We start from the raw sequence: 27,623 nt of genomic DNA on the forward strand, positions 1-27,623 counted from the left end.
ATAATACCACTGGGCCATCGGCTCCCCAGATTTTATTTTCTGAGTTCTAAATTCTGTGGCGGGTTTTGAACCCAGTTTCCCGAGCATTAGCCTGGGCCTCTGGATGATTAGTCCAGTGACATTAGCACTGAATCATCGTCTTCCCAAGCTGGTGGGAAGCAGATTCGAAAGGAAATTGAACATAAACGTGCGGGGAAAGAGCAAGGGGAGCGCTTCATTGGCTAGATCTTTCAAAGAGCCTGGATAGACATGATGGGCCTAATGGCCTCCTTCCAGGTTGTGCAGTTTTATGGTTTAGAGTACGACAGGATCGTTAAGGTGCAGAAGGAGGCCATTTGGCCCATTGTGTCTGTACCTGCTCTCCAAATGAGCATTATAACTTAGTGTCATTCCCCTGCCATTTCCCCATACCCCTCCCTGCACATTGTTTCTATTCAAGTAATCATCTAATGCCCTCCTGAGTGCCTCGATTGAACCTTTCAGGCAGTGCATTGCAGACCTCAACCACTCGCTGTGCGAAAAAGTTTTTTTCACACCCCACATTTGCTTCTTTTACCGATCATTTTAAATCTGTGCCCTCTCGTTCGCGGTCCTTTTACGAGTGGGAACGGTCTCTATTCTATCCAGCCCCCTCATGATTCTGAACACCTCAATCACATCTCCTCTTAGCCTTCTTCTCTCCAAGGTGAACAGTCCCAACCTCTGACGGAGGTTCCTGCTGTCTGCCTGAGGGGCAAGGCTAGGGGAGGCAATGGCCTAGTGGTATTATTGTTAGACTATTAATCCAGAAACTCAGCTAATGTTCTGGGGACCCGGGTTCGAATCCCGCCACGGCAGATGGTGGAATTTGAATTCAATAAAAAATATCTGGAATTAAGAATCTATTGATAACCATGAAACCATTGTCGATTGTCGGAAAAACCCATCTGGTTCACTAATGTCCTTTAGGGAAGGAAATCTGTTAGCCTTACCTGGTCTGGTCTACACGTGACTCCAGACCCACAGCAATGTGTTGACAATAGGGGCAATTTTTTCACGCACAGAATGATGAGTGTCTGGAACAAGCTGCCAGAGGTACTAGTAGAGGCGGGGTACAATTTTGTGTTTTAAAAAGCATTTAGACAGATACATGGGCAAGATGGGTATTGAGGGATATGGGCCAAACGCGGGCAATTGGGATTAGCTTAGTGGTTAAAAAAGGGGGGGCGGCATGGACAAGTTGGGCTGAAGGACCTGTTTCCATGCTGTAAACCTCTTAACTGCCCTCGGGCAATTAAGGGTGGGCAATGGGGGCAGGAGAATGGGGATGAGAAAAGTATCAGCCATGATTGAATGGCGGAGCAGACTCGATGGGCCGAGTGGCCTAATTCTGCTCCTATGTCGTATGGTCTTATAAATGCTGGCCTGCCAGTGACGCCCATATCCTACGAATGAATAGAAAAGACTATGGAGCAAGCTTCTGCCTCCAGATTAGTAAACCAGGAAGGAATTTGAAAACATGAGCAAGAATCTATGAATATTTAATTAAAAAAAACTTAGATAAACCAGCGTCCTGGTGCAAATGAATCATCCATGTATTTTCATTAATAATACAAGACACATAAATCCTCCCTGGCCCATTCTTTCAGAGATATTAATTATGCTAATAAGATTAACACCAAGGAAATTACACAAAGCAAATCAGGCAATTTTCTTTCTCCCAAAGCAGCAAAACAAGATTTTTTCCCCCCGTAACAAAGCTTGAGTATTTGATTTGTCATTATTATGTTTGATAACAGTTGTCCTGATTAATTTCACAATAGCACCTAAAATATAATCTTAATTAAAAAACACCCTCTTCCAAACCGGATAAGGCCCGTGTGCTGAACAAAAAATAATTATGTCCCCGCACATTTTACTTGTCAAGTCTAGTTTCTTTACACAGGTTGATGAGACAGATTTCCATTTCAAATTAAACCACTGCGATCAGTACCAGCAAAACCAGGTCGAGAGCCCTTGGAGGTCGGGGGGGGGGGGGGGGGGGGGGGGGGTGGGTGGGGGGGGGTGGGGGGTGGATTATTGGCGAGAGCAAAGCTCCGAGATCGATCTCGAGTGCCGAATATTAATTTAATGTCACTTGCAAAATGTGCAATCAACATAATCGAAGCGCTGAAGCGTCATAAATCAGCGCAACTTCCCCCAGCAACTGTCTGGCATTTGGATTTATTCATTCTCAGATAAGCCAGATCGCATCTCCTGACTCCCAGGCTGCTTTTACATTCTGCAGACGTGTTGGCTTGGCGTTGAAATTGCAGCCCGTGTCTGGAGCCAGGGGGCCCGGGGTAACTCAGAACCAATAAAGAGGTTCCTTTTGGAAGGGGTGCCCAACATGGCTGTGCCCCCATTCTGGGTTTACACTGAGCGTGGTGCTTTCAAGGTCGTTCCACTGGTCTGGCTCGCTGCTGCGCTCAGCGCAGTCCCTATACGGCGGCTGTGGCAGCAATAACTGATCCTGAAGTTTGTTTAATGATGTGTGATTGAGGATACCACGCACGGACTGGAAACCTAGCAACGCTCCATAGGAGCAGTATATGCCAGATATCACCACCAATTATTTCTCCATAAAAGGTATAAAAGCCAGTGGATTGGGTCACTACAATAGCTTACATTTACATTGGTGTCTTTACGGTAGCAAAACATTCCAAGGGTCTCCACAATAACATTATAAAACAAAACGTGACACTAAAACCATCTGAGGGCATCACGGTGGCACAGGGGTTAGCACTGCTGCCTCACAGCGCCAGGGACCCGGGTTCAATTCCCGGCTTGGGTCACTGTCTGTACGGAGTCTGCACGTTGTGGGTTTCCTCCGGGTGCTCCGGTTTCCTCCCACAGTCCAAAAGATGTGCTGGTTAGGGTGCATCGGCCATGCTAAATTCCCCCTCTGTGGACCCGAACAGGCGCCGGAGTGTGGCAACTAGGGGATTTCCACAGTAACTTCATTGCAGTGTTAATGTAAGCCTTACTTGTGACACTAAACCGGTCTGGTTAAGTTTCCCGGTGGTGGATGATAGAATGTAACCAGTGATGACATTGGGTCTGTTGTATTGTGACCAATGGTAACAAGCTGCAAGGGTCAGCTGACCCAGTGAACCATGTAACCAATGACAGAATGATGTGATGATCAGCTGACTCAGTATAAATAAGAACCATATTTGGGAATTGTTAAATTGTTTGGAATGGCCTAGGGTGAGGCCCCAAGTTTGGAGTAATGAAGTTTCTTTATTAAACCTTTTCTTTGATTTATAAGTCGGAGTAAGTTTTGTTATATTTTTATTGTCTACAGTGGAAGAGTTCCTTCTGGATCTTATGGTCTTCTGGATCAATAATGGAGAGTGAGAACAGCGGGAAACCCGGCTGACAGTGGCGGGGCTGGAGAATCTTGCCCTGAGCCAATGGCGGGCTGCCTCCATCAAGGAGGGTGAGCAGAAAATCCCACCCATTAGGTCAAATATATGAAAAGCTCCATGGTCAAAGAGGTAGGTTTTAAGAAGTGTAGGTAACGAGGAGAGAGAGAAAGGGGTGGAGAGATGTAGACAGGATATTCCTGAGCTCTATGCCCCAGGCAGCTGAAGGCTTGGCCAGCAATGCAGAGCGATACAGCTCGAGAGACCGCAATCAGAGGAGTGCAGATATCTCCGAGGGTTGCAGGGCTGGAGGAGATTGCGGAGATAGAGAAGGGAGAGGGCGTGGGAAGGGGAGAGCGTGAAAACAAGGGGAATTTTAAAAATCAAATTGTTGCTTGATGGGGAGCCAATGCATGTCAGCGAGCACGGCGTGTCAGAGGGGAACAGGACGAGGTGCGAGTTAAAACATAGGCTGGGGATTTTCCACTCCTGCTTACAGCAGGCATCATCACAGACGATTCGTGGGACATGCCAAAGATCCATTGACGTTGGGTGGGATCTTCCTGTCCTGCACGACAATCCTGGCCAGAGTTAGCAGAGTTCTGGATGACCTCGGGTTTATAGAATATGGGAGACCGGCCAGTATTGTGTCAGAACAGTCGAGTGTGTAAGGTGATGAAGTAAGAAGTCTAACAACACCAGGTTAAAGTCCAACAGGTTTATTTGGTAGCAAAAGCCACACAAGCTTTCGGAGCTGCAAGCCCCTTCTTCAGGTGAGTGGGAATTCTGTTCACAAACAGAGCATATAAAGACACAGACTCAATTTACATGAATAATGGTTGGAATGCGAATACTTACAACTAATCAAGTCTTTAAGAAACAAAACAATGTGAGTGGAGAGAGCATCAAGACAGGCTAAAAAGATGTGTATTGTCTCTTTTTAGCCTGTCTTGATGCTCTCTCCACTCACATTGTTTTGTTTCTTAAAGACTTGATTAGTTGTAAGTATTCGCATTCCAACCATTATTCATGTAAATTGAGTTTGTGTCTTTATAAGCTCTGTTTGTGAACAGAATTCCCACTCACCTGAAGAAGGGGCTTGCAGCTCCGAAAGCTTGTGTGGCTTTTGCTACCAAATAAACCTGTTGGACTTTAACCTGGTGTTGTTAAACTTCTTACTGTGTTTACCCCAGTCCAACGCTGGCATCTCCATAAGGTGATGAAGGCATGGATGAGGCAACCGGTGGGCTGAGTGAGACATTAACTGAAAGAAATGAGGAGTCGAGTCTCTTGTACTAAAAATATTGCTGGCAGAAATTAGTGGCCTAGTCAACTGCTTACATAATCCAGCACTTACACAAAATGCATTGTTACTAAGGCTATATGGGGCAGCACGGTAGCACAGTGGTTAGCACTGCTGCTTCACAGCTCCAGGGACCTGGGTTCGATTCCCGGCTTGGGTCACTGTCTGTGTGGAGTTTGCACATTCTCCTCGTGTCTGCGTGGGTTTCCTCCGGGTGCTCTGGTTTCCTCCCACAGTCCAAAGATGTGCAGGTTAGGTTGATTGGCCATGCTAAAATTGCCCCTTAGTGTCCTGAGATGAGTAGGTTAGAGGGATTAGTGGGTAAAATATGTAGGGATATGGGGGTAGGGCCTGGGTGGGATTGTGGTCGGTGCAGACTCGATGGGCCGAATGGCTGTACTGTAGGGTTTCTATGATTTCTATAACAATTCCCACTTCCATTGACTTGGAGTTAATTGTCCCCACGGTCTTTCCGGAAACGCTGGCCCGCTGCCAGTTAAGAGTTGCTTCAGAAGTGACTGATAATTGCTGCCAACACGATATGCAGCCCAAAGTAGACAAGAATCACGTGTCCCAATGTCCCCTTCACTCACCTTGGGCTGCCCCCCCGCCACCCACCCCCCGCCCGCCCAGGCGAGAACAAGATGGATATTTGACAACTAGTTTGCCGAGGCGGTTCTATTGCCACGAGTGCTCCTTACCGTGTACAGCTCATTGAGAACCTTCATTAAATCTTCGTGTAGCTGGAAACCAATCTCTTTGCTCTGCAATGAAGAAAAGGACATTTTTCATTCTCGGTTGCCGAGCACACAGGCGTCACTTCACATTAACAAAAACTTAAAGCCAAAATTCATCCCCTGTCACACCGTCAATGAGCAAAACACCAAACACAAGCACTTCAACAAAGAGGTTCGTTAAGTAAATGTTAAAAAGGAACAGGATCAGAAAATATTACACAATCAGATATTGGAATCATAGAGTCCCTACAGTGCAGAAGGAGGCCATTCAGCCCATTGAGTCTGCACCGGCCACAATCCCATCCAGGCCCTATCCCCATAACCCTCACCTATTTACCCTAGCTGGACCTCCCTGACACTGAGGGGCAATTTAGCCTAGCCAATTCACCTAACCCGTGCATCTCTGGACTGTGGGTGGAAACTGTGCCACCGTGCTGTCCCCAAATTCACTGACACAAACTACAATATGTTTCACATTTATCAGATCAATAGAAATCATTATTAATTGGGCATCATTATCATGGGCAGCACAGTGGTTAGCACGGCTGCCTCACAGTGTCAGGGACCCGGGTTCGATTCCGGCCTCGGGTCACTGTCTGTGTGGAGTTTGCACGTTCTCCCCGTGTCTGTGTGGGTTTCCTCCGGGTGCTCCGGTTTCCTCCCAGAGTCCAAAGATGTGCAGGTTAGGTGGATTGACCCCGCTGAATTGCCCCATGGTGTCTAATGATGTGTAGGTCAGGTGGATTAGCCATGGTAAAATGTGTGGGGTTATGGGGATAGGGCAGGGAAGAGGGCCTGGGTAAAATATTTTGTTAGGAAGTGTGTGCAGACCTGATGGGCCGATTGGCCTCCTTCAGCACTGTAGTAATTCTATGATTATTATACACTCAGCAATGCTTAACAAGGACAATGCTCTTGCTATGCTGATGAAGGTTCTACATCTTTAAGAGCTTGTAACCACTGAAGCATAAGTGCATGGACCAATCAAGCAAATAAAAAAAGACACCCTTTACTCTCATTAATTGGAAGCATTCAATTAAATCACCGAGCAAGTCTGGCTGGTTTAATCATTCACATCATTTACATAAATATGCACTTTCACCAGAATCAGAGAAACCCTACAGTGCAGCAGGAGGCCATTCGGCCCATCGAGTCTGCACCCACCACAATCCCACCTAGGCCCTTTTCCCGTAACCCCACATATTTACCCTGCTAACCCCCAGACACTAAGGGTCAATTTAGCATGGCAAATCCACCTAACCCGCACGTCGTTGGACTGTGGGAGGAAACCGGAGCACCCGGAGGAAACCTACACAGACGCGAGGAGAATGTGCAAACTCCACACAGACAGTGACCCAAGCCGGGAATCGAACCCAGGTCCCTGGCGCTGTGAGGCAGCAGTGCTGACCACTGTGCCACCGTGCCGCAGAAGAGCTGCAGTGAATCAAGAAGACACCTTCTCACGGGCGACAAGCCTTGCCCTTTAACAATGCCCACAGCCAGAAAATGAAGCCATGTTTGTTGAAAGGAAGGTACGCGCGTGTCGCCGGAGATGTGTGCGAGGTTAGAGGAGAAGGGAAATTCTGATGAAGGAAGCCCACAGGTGCACCCGGCTCACTCTGCATTTGAGTAGGCCGGTCTCATCCCCCTTCCCCAGAGGCTCCCATCCTTTAATGAGGTGATGGTGTCAGCATTGATAAAGAGCTATGAGTGTGGGAGTGCAAACAATACTGTTTGTGTTTGTAGTACGCAGCCCAGCTGAAAATCCCCCGAGGCACTGTTTCTGAGCTGTGCAGGGCAGTGCTCCATCATTCTCGCTATCCCTCAACCAAAATCACTCAAATGGGTGATTTTATTAAATAGATTCTTTCATAGGATGTGGGTGTGACCGGCTGGGCCAGCATTTAATGTCCATCCTTAATTGGCCTTCAACTGAGTGGCTCACTCGGCCATTTCAGAGGGTATTTAAGAGTCAACCACATTGCTGTGGGTCCGGAGTTATAGGTAGGCCAGACCCGGGTAAGGGCGGCAGATTTCATTCTCTGAAGGACATCAGTGAACCAGATGGGTTTTTACGACAATTGGCAATGGTTTCGTGGTCGCCATTCCTTAGCCTTTTAATTCCAGACTTTTATTGAATTCCACCAAATGCAATGGTGGGATTCGAATCCAGGCCCCCAGAGCATGACCCTGGATTGCTAGTCCAGCAACAATACCACTAACAGTGACAATGCCACTGCCTGCCCCGTGTAATCACAATGCCACTTGTGGGACCCTACTGTGTCTCATTTGCTGCACTGAAATAGTGACTACTCCCCAGGGTTGTAAAAGGATGGGGCGGCACGGTGGCACAGCGGTTAGCACTGCTGCCTCACAGTGCCAGGCACCCGGGTTCAATTCCGGCCTCGGGTGACTGTGTGGAGTTTGCACGTTCCCCGCTGTGTCTGCGTGGGTTTCCTCCGGGTGCTCCGGTTTCCTCCCACAGTCCAAAGATGTGTGGGTTAGGTGGATTGGCTATGGCAAATGTGTGGGTTCGCAGGGATAGGTTGATGAAGGCTGTGGAGGCCAGGTCATTCAGCATAATTAAGACAGAGATAGGTTCTTGATTGGTAAGAGGGTCAAAGGTTACAGGGAAAAGGCGAAAGAATAGGGTTGAGAAACTTATCAGCCACGTTTGAATGGAGGAGCGGATGTGATGGGCCAAATGGCCTAATTCTGCCCCTAATTCTGAATGTTCGAATTCTGCAAACAGATTGCTGCTTCGCTCCCCCATCAGGATTTATGTGGTTAGTCATTCTGCCCGACACTAACAACATCAACGTTCTAATGATTGGTGACATTGGCAGCTTTTGAATCTTCCAATAAGTTTTCTCACACCATTGGCAGCTGTGCCTACAGCTGCCTATTCCAAGCTCTGGAATGTCCTTTCGTAAACCTCCCTGCCTCTCAGTCTCTCGACCTTTCCCTCGCTCTCCACCTTCCAGTCGCTCCCTGAAACCTATATCCGGCCGCCTGTCTTAATTTCTCCTCATGTGGCTTGAGGTTAGAATCTCCACTGTGCAGAAGGAGGCCATTCGGCCCATCATGCCTGCACCAACAAAAATCCCACCCAGGCCCTATCCCCGTTACCCCATGTATTTACTCTGCCAATCCCCCTGACACTAAGGGTTAATTTAGCATGGTCAATTCACCTAACCTACACATCTTTGGACTGTGGGAGGAAACTGGAGCAACCGGAGGAAACCCACGTAGGCACAGGGAGAATGTGCAAACTCCACACAGAGAATCACCCCAACTGGGAATTGAACCCAGTCCCTGACGCTGTGAGGCAGCAATGCTAACCACCCCGTGCCGCTGAAGCCTTTGCTTGTGGTCACTGGCTGACTGATTATTTCACTTCTTTTGATTGTCCACAGGCTAAATTGCCTTATTGACAGTATCCCTGGCTAATTAGCTGCTTTGACTGATAGGTGATGATGAATGGAATAGATTGTATCCAGGACACAGTGACTGAGGGAATTCTGCACACACACAGCCTGGTGTTCACATTATTCATAGCTGATGTGTAGGAGTTTCTTCCGGCTGTTAATGCTACAAGCTATGGTGCTGATACCAGGTTGTGTAACCAGGTAACAGGTAAAAAAAAAACTGAAATAAGCAAAATACTATGGGTACTGGAATCCCATGATGTGGAGATGCCGGCGTTGGACTGGGGTGAACACAGTAAGAGTTTTAACAACACCAGGTTAAAGTCCAACAGGTTTATTTGGTAGCAAATGCCATTAGCTTTCGGAGCGCTGCTCCTTCGTCAGACGGAGTGGAAATTTCCACTCCATCTGACGAAGGAGCAGCGCTCCGAAAGCTAATGGTATTTGCTACCAAATAAACCTGTTGAACTTTAACCTGGTGTTGTTAAAACTCTTACTGGAATCCCAAACAGGGACAGAGGATGTGGGGAAAAACTCAGCTGGTCTGGCAGCAGCAGTAAGGAGAGAAAGCAGTGTTAATGGGGTGGGATTTTCCAACCTCACCGGTGGCTGGGGTTCTCCAGTCCCGCTGCTGTGAATGAAGATTTGGCTGTGTGCCAAATTCTCTGCTCTCACTGGCAGCGGTAGTAGGGCGTGTGAGACCGGAGAATCCCGGCCTACGTTTCAAGTCCTTTTTTGGTTCTGGCGGAGAGCCAAAGGGTCTCGAGACGTTAACTCTACTTTCTCCCCCTTGCTGCTGAGTTTTTCCAACGCTCTCTGACTTTGTTTTGAGGTTAAAAAGACGGACTGGGTCTGAAGGGAGTTTGAGCCAACTAAACATATTTTGCACAGCTTACCCACAAGGGATTATTAAAAAGCCAATGAAAAGAAAGAAATGTGTTTTTCCAAAGTGCATTTTTTACCCTCAGGATGTACCAGCCTGTTGCACACCCCATTGGGCCGCCAACCCTCCAGGATTGGCCTAGAGTCTCCAGGAATCAAAGATCAATCTCTGGGACACCCTGGAGGCAAACCATCATTCAAATGTCATTTCCTCCAAACATTTCTTTACCAGATGGAAAAATATTGAAAATTGGGGGAAATAAGGTGGGTTGGCAGACAGACAACCATCATCCAATTGGGGAATGACTCTTATTGTGTTCCAATTGATCGATGTGCTGGCTGACTAACGGCGAGAACATGGGGGAAAATCATGAGGCAAAACCTCCAGGAATACATTTTGTTGGCAACCCTACACCCCCACCCTGGGGTGGCACGGTGGCGCAGTGGTTAGCACTGCTGTCTCACGGCGCCAGGGACCCAGGTTCGATTCCCGGCTTGGGTCACTGCCTGTGCGGAGTCTGCATGTTCTCCCCGCGCCTGCGTGGGTTTCCTCCCCGTGCTCCGGTTTCCTCGCACTGTCAGAAAGACGTGCTGGTTAGGTGCATTGGTCCTGCTAAACTTTTGGTGATATTGGCAGAAATCAGGCAGAACTCAATGGGCAGCTTGTGGTCATAGAAATCATAGAAACCCTACAGTACAGAAAGAGGCCATTCGGCCCAGCGAGTCTGCACCGACCACAATCCCACCCAGGCCCCACCCCCATATCCCCCACTAATCCCTCTAACCGACACATCTCAGGACACTAAGGGCAATTTTTAGCATGGCCAATCAACCTAACCCGCACATCTTTGGACTTTGGGAGGAAACCGGGGCACCCGGAGGAAACCCACGCAGACACGAGGAGAATGTGCAAACTCCACACAGACAGTGACCCGAGCCGGGAATCGAACCCGGGTCCCTGGAGCTGTGAAGCAGCAGTGCTAACCACTGTGCTACCGTGCCGTCCCCCACTGTGCTACCGTGCCGTCCTGGTATGTTCACCTCCACCTCGGTTCAACATGCAGAATATGGCAACTCTTAACAACTCAACATAGCTCTTGGGGCCAAAGGGATGGGGGAAGGTAGGATCAGGATACTGAATTTGATGATCAGCCATGATCATAATGAATGGTGGAGCAGGCTCGAAGGGCTGAATGGCCTACTCCTGCTTCTAGTTTCTCTGTACAGAACCTTAGTTAAGCCTCATTTAGAATATTGTGTACAATTCTGGTCGTCATACTACCAGAAAGATGTGGATGCTTTGGAGTGGGTACAGAAGAGGTTTACCAGGATGTTGCCTGGTCCGACGGGTATTAGCTATGAGGAGAGGTTGGATAAACTCAGTTTGTTCTCACTGGAACGACGAAGGTTGAGGGGTGACCTGATAGAGGTTTACAAGATTATGAGTGGCATGGACAGAGTGGATAGTCAGATGCTCTTTCCCAGGATAGAAAAGTCAAGTACTACAGGACATTGGTTTAAGGTGCATGGGGAAAAGTTTAGAGGAGATGTGCGAGGCAAGTTTTTTACACAGAGGGTGGTGAATGTCTGGAACGCGCTGCCCGGGGAGGTGGTGGGAGCAGGTACGATAGCGGCATTTAAGGGGCATCTAGACAAATACATGAATAGGATGGGATTGGAAGATACGGACTCCGTATGTGCACAGGGTTTTAGTTTAGGCAGGCATCATGGTCGGCGCAGGCTTGGAGGGCCGAAGGGCCTGTTCCTGTGCTGTACTGTTCTTTGTAACACTCCCTCAGTTCGCAACAAAAAACAAGCCTTGCATTTGCATGGCGCCTTTCATGGCCACAGGGTTTCCTAAAGCATTTTACAGTCAATGGAACACTTTTGAAATGTGTTGAAGGCACAATGTATGATAATATGTGGACCACAGTGAGAACAATCCTGCACATAGTCATTTACCAGGGTTCTTCATCCTGCTCCCCAGTAAGGTCGATGGGGACAGTGGATCTAACCCCCTATTCCCTGCTGACGATGGCAGCCCTGCAGCCACTTATTCAGTTTGGTTGGAGATGGGATTTCTGCCCCTCACTCGGGAGGAAGTCCCACCTCAAATTGGCCAACAACAGGAGTGGTGGCCACTGTTGAGGGAGGAAGCAGACACGCAGCCTGCCAAAGGTAGGCCAAAGATCATTCAAGAGTATAAAAATGCGCAGGTGGAAGGTAACCCTCTGAGGAAAGCACTGGGACCTCGGCTGCTACTGCTCTCTCTGCCGCAGTGTCCCTTCCCCCTCTGCTTGGCCTCCCCAAGGGAATAGGGGGTTAGATCCGCTGTCGCCAGAATGCTGTTGACCTGGGCGGCACGGTGGCACAATGGTTAGCACTGATGCCTCACAGGGACCCGGGTTCGATTCCGGCCTCGGGTCACTGTCCGTGTGGTGTTTGCACGTTCTCCCCGTGTCTGCGTGTGTTTCCTCCAGGTGCTCCGGTTTCCTCCTATAGTCCAAATGGTCATAGAATCCCCCTACAGTGCAGAAGGAGGGCATTTGGTCCATTGAGCCTGTACTGACAACAATCCCACGCAGACACTATTCCCATAATTCCCAGGTATTTACCCTGCTAATCCCCCTAACCTACACATCTTGGGACAGTAAGGGGAAATTTAGCATGGCCAAACAACCTAACCTGTACATCTTTGGACTGTGCAAGTTAGATGGATTGGCCATGCTAAATTGCTCTATCGTGGCCCAAGATGTGTGGGTTGGGTGGATTAGCCATGGTAAATGTGTGGGGTTATGGGGAGAGGGCGGGGAAGCAGGCCTGGGTAAGATATCCTGTCAGAGAGTCGCTGCAGATGTGATGGGCCAAATGGCCTCCTTCTGCACTGTAGGGATTCTATGATTTGTGATCAAATGATCTGTCACTGGGCCTTCACATATTCAAATTGCCTTGTGGCAGGAAGTCTCTGCGTTCCCTTACCCGCTATTGGTAAAATTCTCTGATTGCAGGGCACAGTCAGGGAGCTGATCCTCCACAGCTTCTCCCCACTGTACCAGAATCCCACCCACCTTGTTCCCGCCTAGTGTGGGTTGGCAAAATTCTCCCTGGTGGGCCGAATGGTCGAGTTCAATTCTTAACTGCATTCAACGCAAGTGTGGCAACTCAACATTTGTGTGAGCAATGACCTAGATAAGAATTGCTTCCAATGAAGGCATAATCATTAGGATTCTAATTTACAACTCCGTGAATAAAATTCACCTGCTCGAGCCATCTGGGATGTCTTTTCCCAATTATCGTTTTTTAAACTGACAGCACCCAAAAGGCCACCGCTTGACATGGATTCCTTTTCTTCTGAATAACAATTGTGTTGGCATGGTGGCACAGTGGTTAGCACTGCTGCCTCACGATGCCAGGGACCTGGGTTCGATTCCGGCCTCGGGTCACTGTCCGTGTGGAGTTTGCACGTTCTCCCCGTGTCTGCGTGGGTTTCCTCCGGGTGCTCCGGTTTCCTCCCACAGTCTGAAAGACGTGCTGGTTAGGTGGATTGGCCGTGCTAAATTTTCCCTCAGTGTACCCGAACAGGCGCTGGAGTGTGGCGACTAGGGGATTTTCACAGTGACTTCATTGCAGTGTTAATGTAAGCCTACTTGTGACACTAATAAATAAACTTAAAAACTTAAAACAATGAAGAGAAACATGATAAGTCAATACACTGTGAGGCGATGACTGAAAGCTGGGAATTGGCGGGATTTTGGGAAAACCTGTTGGAACACACATCCCCATATATCTCACTGGGCCTGCTGAGTACATGAATACTTTAAAAACACAGATTTTCATATTTATATTGTGTCGTTATTTTTTTTTCTTTATTCAAATGTGGGACATGGGCATAGCTGGCTACACCAGCATTTATTGCCCATCCCTAGTTGCCCTTGAGAAGGTGGTGGTGAGCTGCCTTCTTGAATCTCTGCAGTCCACGTGCTGTGGATTGACCCACAATGCCGTTAGGGGGGGAATTCCAGGATTTTGACCCAGCGACTGTGAAGGAACGGCGATATATTTCCAAGTCAGGACAGTAAGTGGCTGGGAGGGGAACTTGCAGGTGATGGTGTTCCCATTTATCTGCTGCTCTTGTCCTTCTAGATGGAAGTGGCCGTGGGTTTGGAAGGTGATGTCTGAGGAAACTTGGGGAGTTGCTGCAATGCATCTTGTAGATAGTACACACTGTTGATCTTTGATATGTAAATTTTAATAAATACATACTCTCTGGAACTCTGAAACTTTCTACAGCCACTCTTTCCCAACCCGTCACCCAGGTCCTCCAATCACAGCTTCACCTCTACCCCCCCAGTGCTCACTGGCTCTCCAATCATGACCTTGCGATTTCGCTCACCTTCCAATCACAATTCCCCCTTTCCTTCCCGTTCTCTGCCACCATTTGCACATTTTCTTGTGGGTTTTGATGCTAAACCAACACCAACGCTTCTACTTTCTCAGAAGACTAAGATAATTTGGCGTGTCAGCTACGACTCTCACCAACTTTTACAGATGCACCATAGAAAGCATTCTTTCTGGTTGTATCACAGCTTGGTATGGCTCCTGCTTTGCCCAAGACCGCAAGAAACTACAAAGGGTCATGAAGCCCAGTCCATCATGCAAACCAGTCTCCCATCCATTGACTCTGTCTACACTTCCCGCTGACTCGGCAAAGCAGCCAGCATAATTAAGGACCCTGCGCACCCTGGACATTCTCTCTTCCACCTTCTTCCGTCAGGTCTGAGGTCACGTACCAACTGACTCAAGAACAGTTTCTTCCCGGCTGCTGTCAGACTTTTGAATGAACTTACCTCGCATTAAGTTGATCTTTCTCTACACCCTAGCTATGACTGTAACATTATATTCTGCACCCTCTCCTTTCCTTCTCTATGAATGGTATGCTTTGTCTGTATAGCGCGCAAGAAACAATACTTTTCACTGCATACTAATAGGTGTGACAATAATAAATCAAATCAAATCAAATAAACCCCGTGACCTTCCTTCAGCTGCCTCGACTTATGACTGCAGCGGGGTCCTCGCTCTCTTCTGCAGCGCAACACGAGAGATCGGAGAGTGAAAGGTGGAGCGGGGAGATGGAAAATCAGAGGGGGCTTCACCTGACGGACGGGGATGAGGGAATAGTGGTGATGCTGAGGTTCCTCACGCAGAGCCAATCCAGGGCGAGTGTGGGAGACATTATTTCCACTTGGGCGCGAATCAGGCGGCACAGTGGTTAGCACTTCTGCCTCACAGTGCCAGGGACCTGGGTTCAATTCCCGGCTTGGGTCAATATCTGAGTGGAGTTTGCACGTTCTCCCCGTGTCTGCGTGGGTTTCCTCCGGGTGCTCTGGTTTCCTCACACAGTCCAAAGATGTGCGGGTTAGGTGGCTTGGCCATGCTCAATTGCCCCTTAGTGTCAGGGGGACCAGCTAGGGTAAATGCATGGGGTTATGGGGAGAGTACCTGGGTGGGATTGTGGTTGGTGCAGGCTTGATGGGCCAAATGGCTTCCTTCTGCACTGTAGGGATTCTATGATAAGCACTAACAGATCAAATAAAGAATTTGGGAAGAATTTCCTTTACACAGAGATGAGTGAGATTTGCAAAGACAGGGGAAGGGTATATTGGAACCTGGGGCAGGGTAGGGAGGGGTAATTAGAGAGTGTGGTGAATAAAATGGTGTGCAAACACCAGCTGGGCTAGTTAAGAGTTTCAGTGCTGAGGATTCTAGATAATTCTGAGAAGGAGATTGATTTTTTTTTCTGTAACTGCTTTGGGACTGCCTGGTGTCTAATGAAGCAGCTGGATTCTGGGTCTGATCCTCGATAGAACGTGCGCTGAAGTGACATGTCTACTATTTTTAAACTTTAAAGTCGGTCACATGTGACCGTCAGGTGCCCACCTGGGACCCCCGAGGCAGATTTGGAAACCACGATATTTCTACCCTTCCACTTTCAGGTAGACAGCTCCTTTGAAACAGCTCCACTTTCATATTTCTTTTATGACCCCATTACATTTAGAACATACCGGAAGACGAATGCTTTAAGTCTCTGGTTCCCAGCAGGGAAGGCTAGCTCGGGGGGAGGGGGCTGCGTGGGTTGGAAGAATGGGGTCTACAATCTCTAAGCTGCACCCGGTCTTTTTCAACATCTCAGGAATGCACGTTGGCAGAATATCCTTCACTTGAAAGGGAAGATAAGAATGACCCAAAGCCACTTGACTGAACAGTGGGACATAACATTAATAACACTCTAGCGGCTATCGGCAATCCATCGTGTTGAGTGAGGATGATTCTTCCTTCCAGACGGCTGGGTTGAGTAACTGAGAGTTTGCAGGTGGTTTACCTTAGCCTGGCAGGTACTCCCACAGCCAGGACGATCAGTTGTAGAGGTGGCGGCGGACTGTTGGCTTGAGCAGCTGCCCTCTCTTTCCGTCTCTCTCTCTCACCGTCCCCTCTCAGTGGTCGCTCTTGCTGTTTGTTGGAAGGTCTTGACCCCATTTTTGATGATGGATCACCACTTTGATCAGGACTGGGCATCTTAATTGGTGTTGGGTGGCCAGACCGTCATGGGAGGCTATGAGGTGGCCTTTGAAACATATTTTCTTCGCTCCCTGCCCCCTCCCTGTGTGAATGGACTCTCTGGCATAGCTCTGGGTAGAGTGCCAGTGTGCGTGCTGTCAAGTTGAGCATACTGACAAACGACCCATCCATCTCAGCTGATGTGAGGTTATCATGGCCATTTATACAGATGTATACGGTAAATGGCAGAACCCTGAGAAGCACTGACATACAGAAGGATCTAAGCGTACAGGTCCACAGCATATCGTACATAGAGAAGGAAAGGAGAGTGTAGGATGTAGTTACAGTCATAGCTAGGGTGTAGAGAAAGATCAACTTAATATATGGTAGGTTCATTTAAAAGTCTGGCAGCAGAGAAGAAGCTGTTCTTGAGTCGGTTGGTACGTGACCTCAGACTTTTGAACAAAGAAAACAAAGAAGAAAGAACAAAGAAAATTACAGCACAGGAACAGGCCCTTCATCCCTCCAAGCCTGCACCGACCATGCTGCCCGACTGAACTAGAGCCCCCTGCCCTTCCGGGAACCATATCCCTCTATTCCCATCCTATACTTGTCAAGACGCCCCTTAAAAGTCACTATCGTATCTGCTTCCACGACCTCCCCCGGCAGCGAGTTCCAGACACCCACCGCCCTCTGTGTAAAAAAACTTCTGTATCTTTTTCCCAACGGAAGAAGGTGGAAGAGAGAATGTCCGGGGTGCGTGGGGTCCTTGATTAAGCTGGCTGCTTTGCCGAGGCAGCGGGAAGTGTAGACAGAGTCAATGGATGGGAGGCTGGTTTGCGTGATGGACTGGATTACATTTACAGCCCTTTGTAGTTTTTTGCAGTCTTGGGCAGAGCAGGACCCATACCAAGCTGTGGTACATCCGGAAAGAATGCTTTCTATGGTGCATCATTAAAAATTGAGTAGAGTCATAGTGGACATGCCAAATTTCCTTGCGCTAAGCCCGTCACGCAGGCACTGACATCCACCAATATGGGCAGGATTCTGAGCCTCACTCGAGCAAGACTGGAAATTCCCACCTGAGGTCAACGGGCACTTCTGTTGTCCGCCCCTCGCCCGCTCTGATTCCGTGGCGGGTGGGGCGTTAGAATTCTGGCGTATAACTACAGTCTTGATGGCAGCTGCCATTTTTGCTCAGAAGGGCAGTGGAACTTAAAGGCCTTGGCTATTTAAAGCAGTCTGTCATTGGAACAACTTCAAACCGATATCGCAAAATGGATAGATTACAATTTGCAAATATTAAATGGGTGATGAAGATACTTGAATGCAATTCACACCATATTTCAAAATATATATATAAAAATCAATACCTCAGTGAAGATTGGAATGAAAAGTCATTGACGAGGAGGTAATGGAACAGTTGATATTTTTGGTCTACTCATTTTCAATCATAATCTAATTACATGCTCCGAAAATTGCATTGTCAAGAGATTCGGACTGGCTAGGATTAGATTGATCGACCCAATTCTCAAGGTCAGTTTGGAATGTCTTCAGTGCAATCCCACCTTGCACGTCTGTCATCCTGAGCTCAGCTGCCCCCCTCCCCGGCCATTCCCCCCACCATATCCTAACTTGCCCCCATCGATGGCGTGCTCGCCGACCCCCAATCCGGGCGCCTCCTCAATTTTAAAATTCTCATTCTGGCTTCCAAATCCCTCCAGAAGTGTACCGCCTCCCACACTTTGTGACCTCCTCCCAACCTTAGAAGTATCCATCGGTGACCTCATCAATGGTGACTCTCACCAACATTTACAGATGCACCATAGAAAGCATTCTTTCAGGTTGTATCACAGCTTGGTCTGGGCTCCTGCTCTGCCCAAGACTGTAAGGAACTACAAAAGCTCGTGAATGTAGCCCAATCCATCACTCAAACCAACCTCCCATCCATTGACTCTGTCTACACTTCCTGCTGCCTCGGCAAAGCAGCCGGCATAATTAAGGACCCCACGCACCCCGGACATTCTCTCTTCCACCACCTTCCGTCGGGAAAAAGATACAAAAGTCTGAGGTCACGTACCAACCGACTCAAGAACAGCTTCTTCCCTGCTGCTGTCAGACTTTTGAATGGACCTACCTCGCATTAAGTTGATCTTTCCCGACACCCTAGCTATGATTGCAACATTACATTCTGCACTCTCTCGTTTCCTTCTCTATGAACGGTATGCTTTGTCTATATAGCGCGCAAGAAACAATATTTTTCACTGTATACTAATGCATGTGACAATAATAAATCAAATCAAATTATCTAGGTCCTGAGCTCTGAATTCACTCCTTAAACCTCTGCACCTCCTTTAAAACAGGCCTCGAAGCCTACACTGTCGACTGAGTTTTTAGTCACTGGTCCCATTGTCTCCTTATCTGGCCCAGTGTCACATTCTCCTCCTGGGAAACAGTTTAGAAGTTTGTACAATGATAAAAACACGATATAAACGCAAACTGTTAAAAGCTGTAAATTCCAACAAATATTCATGTGGCAGAGGATTAGTGTGGGAGGGGGTGGGGATAGGTGGTGTTGTCCTGGAGTTTACAGCAGTCCAACTCCATATCCAAATCAGGATATGATTTTGGGCCGAATGGCCTCCTTCTGCACTGTAGGGTTTCTATGATTCTATGAAATGTGAAGGGGGTTTTTTGAGGGATAATGGAGGTCACAGTGGTTAGCACTGCTGCCTCACAGTGCCAGGGACCCGGGTTCGATTCCCGGCTTGGGTCACTGTCTGTGTGGAGGCCACACGTTCCCTCCCCGTCTGTGTTGGTTACCTCCGGATGCTCCGGTTTCTTCCCACAGTCCAAACACTTGCTGGTTAGGTGCATTGGCCATGCTAAATTCTTCCTCAGTGTACCCAAACAGGCGCTGGAGTGTGGCGACTCGGGGATTTTCACAGCAACTTCGTTGCAGTGTTAATGTAAGCCTACTTGTGACTGATAAATAAACTTTACTTTAGCTCTGTTAACATTATGTTGAATGTTCAAAATTCCATTGGCCCACAATCTGGTGCTTTATCAGATGGTCATACTTGATTTTGTGATTACGCTGTTGTTTTAGTAAAGATACATCGCAGGTTTGTGCAATTTCCCAGTCAGCTAAAAACCAATCATTTGTTTGCAGGCTTTTCAAGCAAATAAAGGCAGAAAGCGCTTAAAATAATCAACAGGCCTGGCAGCATCTGTGGAGAAAGAAATGGAGTTAAAGCTTTGAGTTCATCACTTCCTTTATTTAGTTCAAAGACTCGTACTGCACTCAAAACGTTAACTCTGATTCTCTCTGGGTTGCACAGTGGTTAGCACTGCTTCCTCACAGCGCCAGGGACCCGGGTTCAATTCCAGCTTCGGGTCACTGTCTGTGTGGAGTTTGCACGTTCTCCCCGTCTCGGTGTGGGTTTCCTCTGGTTTCCTCCCACAGTCCAAAGATATGTGGGTTAGGTGCATTGGCCATGCTAAATTGACCCTAGCGTCATAGGGATTAGCAGGGTAAATATGTGGGATTTGATTTGATTTATTATTGTCACATGTATTAGCATACAGTGAAAAGTATTGTTTCTTGCACGTTATACAGACAGAGCATACCGATCATAGAGAAGGAAAGGAGAGAGTGCAGAATGTAGTGTTACAGACATAGCTAGGGTGTAGAGAAAGATAAACTTAATATGAGGTAGGTCCATTCAAAAGTCTGATGGCAGCAGGGAAAAAGCTGTTCTTGAGTCAGTTGGTACGTGACCTCAGATTTTTGTATCATTTTCTCGACGGAAGGTGGTGGAAGAGAGAATGTCCGGGGCACGTGGGGTCCTTAATTATGCTGGCTGATTTGCCGAGGGAGTGGGAAGTGTAGACAGAGTCAATGGATGGGAGGCTGGTTTGCGTGATGGACTGGGCTACATTCACGACCTCTTGTAGTTCCTTGTGGTCTTGGGCAGAGCAGGAGCCATACCAAGCTGTGATACAACCTGAAGGAATGCTTTGTATGGTGCATGGTGTGCGTGATGGATTGGGCTACATGGGAATGGGGCCGAGGTGGGACTGTGGTCGGTGCAGACTCGATGGGCCGAATGGCCTCCATCTGCACTGTAGGGATTCTATGATTCTTTTTCCACAGATGCTGCCAGGTTTGATTTTGCTCCAGCGTTTTGTGTTTCTTATTTCCGATTCTCAGCATCCACAGAATTTTGCTTATATTTCCAAGAACATATCCGTGCGCAGTGTTGCAACGAGCATTGAAGATGCCAGCCAAGTGATTCACAATGATTCAAGCTACCCTGAGAATCAATGAGAGTGCTTGGCACGAGTTTCATTCTCCTTAACTGGAAGGATGAAGCAAACGAGCATCAGACAATGCACCTCCGAGGAATCGCTGGTATAATGTTCACAGCTCTCTGTGCAGATTGTCTGAGCAAAAATCATTATCAGCGTTAATGAAAGATGACAGAGGCACAGAAAACAATCTATCTCAGAGGGGGAAATCTCAGCAGGTCTGACAGCATCTGTGGAGAGAGAATTGAGCCAACGTTCCAAGTCTGGATGACCCTTCATCACTTCGCCTGACAAAGTATCATCCAGACTCGAAACGTTGGCTCTATTCTCTCTCCACAGATGCTGTCAGACCTGCTGAGATTTTCCAGCATTTTCAGTTTCTGTTTCAGATTCCAGCATCTGCAGTATTTTGCTTTTATTAATAACTAAACTTGTTACCCGGGGCACGAATGCCTCGCGCCTATTAAGTTACTTTATAGCTAGATTTTTGCCCGTGAAAATGGAGAATTTCAATAACAGAAAAAAAGTTAATGTTCAGAAGAGACTCGAAACGTTGGTTCCATTCTCTCTCCACAGATGCTGTCAGGGGCGACACGGTGGCACAGTGGTTAGCACTGTTGCCTCACAGTGCCAGGGACCCGGGTTCGATTCCAGCCTTGGGTCACTGTCTGTGTGGAGTTTGCACATTCTCCCCGTGTCTGCGTGGGTTTCTTCCCACAGTCCAAAGATGTGTGAGTTAGGTTGATTGGCCATGCTAAATTGACCCTTACTGTCAGGGGGATTAGCAGGGTAATATGTGGGGTTGTGAGGATAAGGCCTGGGTGGGATTGTTGTCAGTGTAGGCTCGATGGGCCGAATGGCCTCCTTCTGCACTATAGGAATTCTATAACCTGCTGAAATTTTCCAGCACTTTCTGTTTCGGTTTCAGATTCCAGCATCCGCAGTATTTTGCTTTTACCGATTTCAGAGGGGAGTACCTTCACATGGTGCACCTTTTCTGACGGTTGTGGATGCCAAACCTTGAGAGGCAGGCTCTGCCCAAAGTGCTGCCCATGAAGCTCCCAAATGTGCTTAGGGGTTGTTGTGGTTTTTGACATTGGCGCCTGCTACCGGGCCGCTGGCCATCGTGGTGCTGCTCACTAACCGACAGGAGGTGCCGCCATTTCGCTCTGGCGCCAGCGAGCGTCTCCCAGGTGCGATAATAGATGCCTACGACCTTCATGTCACCAGATGTGTATTATCATTAGGACTGAGGTGAGGAGAAATTTCTTCACCCAGAGAGTGGTGAATGTGTGGAATTCACTGATGCAGAAAATAATAAGAGGCCAAAATGTGTGATTTCAAGAAGGAATTAGATCTAGCTCTTGGAGCTAAAGGGATCAAGGGATATGGGGGATATTAATTTGATGATCAGTCATGATCATAATGAATGGTGGAGCAAGTTTGAAGGGCCAAATGGCCTACTCCTGCTTCTATGTTTCTATATTACCAGCTTTGGCCTAGCAATTGACACATACTAGGGGCTTGGACATAGGAGAGAGAGAGAGAGGAAAGAAATCAGTAAATCAATAGCAACCAGAAAATTACTTTGATGGGCTTATTCAGCAAGACCATTCAAGAATGGTATATAAAAAAATCACAAGGGCAAACATACTTTATTTAACCTGATTTTTATGATTTTCCCTGCTGCAGAGAAACACAAAAATACAAGCATTAAACACAGTGGCACAGTGGTTAGCACTGCTGCCTCACAGCGCCAGGGACCCGGGTTCGATTCCCGGCTTGGGTCACTGTCTGTGCGGAGTCTGCACATTCTCCCCGTGTCTCGCCGGGTGCTCCGGTTTCATAGAAACCCTACAGTGCAGAAGGAGGCCATTCGGCCCATCGAGTCCGCACCGACCACAATCCCACCCAGGCCCCACCCACCAATCCCTTTTTTTTTACCCGCTAACTTACCCGCTAATCCCTCTAACCTACGCATCCCAGGACTCTAAGGGGCAATTTTTAACCTGGCCAATCAACCTAACCCGCACATCTTTGGACTGTGGGAGGAAACCGGAGCACCCGGAGGAAACCCACGCAGACACGAGGAGAATGTGCAAACTCCACACAGACAGTGACCCGAGCCGGGAATCGAACCCGGGACCCTGGAGCTGTGAAGCAGCAGTGCTAACCACTGTGCTACCGTTTCCTTCCACAGTTCAAAAATGTGCAGGTTAGGTGGACTGGCCACGCTAAATTGCCCTTTAGTGTCAGGGGGATTAGCTAGGGTAAATGCATGGGGTTAAGGGGATAGGGCCTGGGTGGGATTGTGGTCGGTGTAGTCTCGATGGGCTGAATGGCCTCCCTCTGCACTGTATGATTCTATGATTAAACGCCACTGGGTCTTCATGCTGTTGTAAACCATGTATAACTTTTAAGTTGAATTTATCTGTATATTTGCATGTTAAGGGAGGTAAAAATGGTATCAATTTCATTTAGGTTTTGTATATGGACCGTGGTACCTGGGTGTCTGGGTGCATTGGTGACTGAAAGGTCAGGTCTTCTGGGTTTGTTGTATTTACACATTTTTAATGAGGTTTTACAACCCCTGACGGTAAAGAGATGAATGCTCAGAAATTCACCGGAAGGAAACCATTTACAAGTGCGCCAGTCTCAAGCGAGAAGCCTTTGTGTCAAGCTGGTTGTAACCCTTCACAGGTTTTGTGTGTCTGTAGAGATATTGCTTGAGTAGAGGATTGGTTTGGACATTGAATCACCTTCTTGCATTTGTATTAAAGTCTTTCCAAATGTTTCTTTTTTTAACCTGGTACAACACAGTTCGTTTTTCTTGTCGGAATAAATTTGTGTTAAAAGTTCATCAGCAGATTCCTGTGAATTTGTTCAATCACTTTCCTCCACAGTTCCTCATGAAGAAAGTTAGGATTTATCGAGCCAGGTTTTCCGTCGGGAAAAAGATACAAAAATCTGAGATCACGTACCAGCCGACTCAAGACAGCTTCTTCCCTGCTGCCATCAGACTTTTGAATGGACCTACCTTATATTAAGTTGATCTTCCTCTACACCCCAGCTATGACTGTAATACTACATTCTGCACCCTCCCCTTTTCTTCTCCCCTATTTACTCTATGAACAGCATGCTTTGTTTGTATAGCGCACAAGAAACAATATTTTTCACTGTGTACTAATACATGTGACAATAATAAATCAAATCAAACCAAATCAAAAGGTTTCATTCTGGGATCTATTTGCTTTTTGTTGTTATTCATTCATGGGACCTGGATGTCACTAACTGGCCAGGACTTATTGCCCATCCCTAATTGCCCTTGTTCAGAGGGCAGTTGAGAGTCAACCACATTGCTGTGGCTCTGGAGTCACATGTAGGCCAGACCAGGTTAAGGACGGCAGATTTCCTTCCCTAAAGGACATTAGTGAACCAGATGGGTTTTTCCCACAATCGACAATGGTTTCACGGTCATCAGTCGATGCTTAATTCCAGATATATTTTTTATTGAATTCAAATTCCACCTTGTGCCGTGGCGGGATTCGAACCCGGGTCCCCAGAACAGCTTTCACTGAGATTGCAACAACACACTGAACGTGTGTTATCTGCAGCCAGATCACACCAGCAATGGTGCGGCAATCCTTAAAAAAGCGGCTGGTTCGCTGGCAGAGGGATAACTGCAATCATATACCACAGTTACCAGTAACAAAACATCCAGAACATTAAATGTCACTCAAGCACATTAATTGCGCTTCGCGAGTGAGAATGTAGCAACTTTAATTCCATCATTCACTGTCATCACTGACTATTATTAGGTTTCACACCATGGGCCCTGCTATTTAATTTCCTGGCTCCCTGCAGTAACTAATGAAGTAGACCGTGCCTCACAGAGTCTCATTCCATCTATGAAAATACATCACTGACAGAAATGAATTTCCTTCCAAACAAGGATGATCTTCTTCGTGGAAAGCTTTCATCTGATCATTTTTATGGGATAACAACCCAAAAATTAACCCGAGTGTCATGACAGTCACCAGAGTAACGAGGCATCTCCGCCTTTTGCTTTAAGTGTTTGACAAGCAGGATGCGCCCCTCCAATGGCAGGATGGAAATCAGGGGTGGCACAGTGGTTAGCACTGCTGCCTCACAGCGCCAGGGACCTGGGTTCGATTCCCGGCTTGGGTCACTGCCTGTGTGGAGTTTGCACGTTCTCCCCGTGTCTGCGTGGGTTTCCTCCGGGTGCTCCGGTTTCCTCCCACACTCCAAAGATGTGCGGGTTAGGCTGATTGGCCGTGCTAAAATTGACCCTTGGTGTCCTGGGATGTGTAGGTTAGAGGGATGAGCGGGGTAATAAATGTGTGGGGTAGCGGGGATAAAGCCTAGGTGGGATTGTTGTCAGTGCAGACTCGATGGGCAAAATGGCTTCTTTCTACACTGTAGGGTTTCTATGATTCTATGAGATTCAGACTTTGCAGCTGGCATGAGCTACTGCACATTTTTCCTGTTTTACCTTTGACAGGTAACTGGGGCAGCTACGAGGGCTGGTCTTGTAAGAGCAAAAGGGAAGAAAAATGCTTTTTTGACGAAACTGTTCCATACATCTTACGCTATGGACAAGAGCATGAATACTGGTATCTGGGTGATGGTGCGTGGATTAGCATGCTGCCCAATCAGTTTCCCCGCCCTGGCTTCCAGGGATGAAAGGGTTAACGTACGAGGAGAGATTAAACAGTTTGGGCTTGTACTCATGAATCATCCACAGTCATAAAATCCTACAGTGCAGAAGGTGGCCATTCGGACCATCGAGTCAGCACTGACCACAATCCCACCCAGGCCCCATCTCCATAACCCCATGCATCTACCCTAGCTAGTCCACTTGACACGAAGGGGCAATTTAGCATGGCCTATCCACCTAACCTGCACATCTTTGGAGTGCGGAAGAAAAACGGAGCACCCGGAGGAAACCCACGCAGACACGGGGAGAACATGCAAACTCCACACAGACAGTGACCCAAGCCTGGAATCGAACCCGGGTCCCTGGCGCTGTGAGGCAGCAGTGCTAACCAGGATTTAGAAGCATGAGAGGGGATCCGATCGAGGTACATAAAATACTAAAAAGGATTGATAAAGTAAACATAGCCTAAATGTTTCCCCTTATGGGGCAATCTAGAACAAGAGGTCACAGGTATAGGTTGAGAGTCGCTAGGTTTAAAACTGAGATGAGGAGAAACTACTTCTCACAGAGCCTGGTGAATTTGTGGGACAGACCTTTGAATGGACCTACCTCATCTGAAGTTGATCTTTCTCTACACCCTAGCTATGACTGTAACACTACATTCTGCACCCTCTCCTTTCCTTCTCTATGTACAATATGCTTTGTCTGTATAACGCGCAAGAAACAATACTTTTCATTCTATACTAATACACGTGACAATAGTAAATCAAATTAAATAAATCAAATCAAATAAATCCATATCATAAATCCAGTGGAGTCTGAATCATTAAATAGTTTCAAGAAGGAGATGGATATATTTCTGATTTTAAAAATGGGTGAAAGGGATATGGAAACAGGTGGGGAGGTGGATTTGAGACCAGGGAGAGATCAGCCATGATCTGATTGAATAGCGGAGCAGGCTCGAAGGGTTGAATTGCTCCTAATTCCTATGTTGGTTTGTTCTAAACCAGCCCAGATTCTCAGAGCACGAGTTTCACAAGGGATCCTGGGAGCTTTGGGAAAGAGTAAAGCCATCTGACATTTTCACTGGCTTACACACCACAGACCCAGATCAAGGTGCACCCAACGCAACTCACTCTCAGAAAAAGCAACCCACCCACCTAGAAATTGATGAAGCCTCCAGGAGGATAAAGTGGGACTGCTCTCCAAGCTCTTTAAGCTGCTCCAAACCACGCACCATGTTACATCAAAGCTGGTGGAGATGCTATTTTGCCATGGGGCGCAGGCAGACAGTGGACATGTCAAGGTGGAGGAAGTCCACCACCCCCAGCATTTCTTGTCAGCGTCACAGGGATCCTACTAATGCCCACTGGGCTTGTGCTATCCAGTTAGGCCCATTCCCCAACTCTTTCCCCAGAACCCTGAACAATTTCTCCCCATCAAATATTTATCCAATTCCCTTTCGAAAGTTTTGAATCCACTTCCACCGCCCTTTCAGGCAGAACATTCGGAACATAACAACATGTCCAATTTTAAAAAAAAATCATAGGGACAGAGACAGAAAGCTCACCAACGCCTCGACTTTCTCAGAAGATTAAGGAAATTTGGCTTATCCGCTACGACTCTCACCAACGTTTACAGATGCACCATAGAAAGCATTCTTTCTGGTTGTATCACAGCTCGGTATGGCTCCTGCTCTGCCCAAGACCACAAGAAACTACAAAGGGTTGAGAATGAAGTCCAATCCATCACGCAAACCAGCCTTCCATCCATTGACTCTGCCCACACTTCCCACTGCTTCGGCAAAGCAGCCAGCAGAATTAAGGACCTCACACACCCCGGACATTCTCTCTTCCACCTTCTTCCATTGGGAAAAAGATACAAAAGTTTGAGGTCACGTACCAACCGACTCAAGAACAGCTTCTTCCCTGCTGCCGTCAGACTTTTGAATGGACGTGCCTCGCATTAAGTTGATCTTTCCCTACACCCTAGCTATGACTGTAACACTACATTCTACACTGTCTCCTTTTCTTCTCAATGAACGGTATGCTTTGCCTGTATAGCACGCAAGGAACCAATACTTTTCACTGTATACGAATGCATGTGACAATAATAAATCAAATCAAATCAATTCTCTTTCGAAAGTATCGAATCCGCTTCCACCGCCCTTTCAGACAGCGCATTCGAAACATAACAACATGCCCAATTTTTAAAAAAATCATCGGAACATAGAAATTAGGGAAGGTCATGTGAGGCGAGAAATGTCCTTCCCTGTACAAATCCATACTGCCTGTCACTAAGTACTGCCTCCTCAGCTCAATTTTAAATCTCCCGCCTCTCAAC

General features: G+C 47.5%; 1 protein-coding gene across 1 annotated transcript in view; it reads right to left on the reverse strand.

Moving 5' to 3' along the window:
• The window catches only part of LOC144498489 (SLIT-ROBO Rho GTPase-activating protein 1), a 176,082-nt gene that overhangs the window by 32,105 nt on the left and 116,354 nt on the right, over positions 1 to 27,623 (reverse strand). Inside the window, exon 4 of the mRNA XM_078219680.1 lies at positions 5,391 to 5,453. Within this exon, the coding sequence (XP_078075806.1) occupies positions 5,391 to 5,453 (63 nt within the window). The remainder of the gene's footprint in view (positions 1 to 5,390; positions 5,454 to 27,623) is intronic.

This window comes from Mustelus asterias, chromosome 9 (genome assembly GCF_964213995.1).
Source record: "Mustelus asterias chromosome 9, sMusAst1.hap1.1, whole genome shotgun sequence".
NCBI classification, from domain to species: Eukaryota; Metazoa; Chordata; class Chondrichthyes; order Carcharhiniformes; family Triakidae; genus Mustelus; species Mustelus asterias.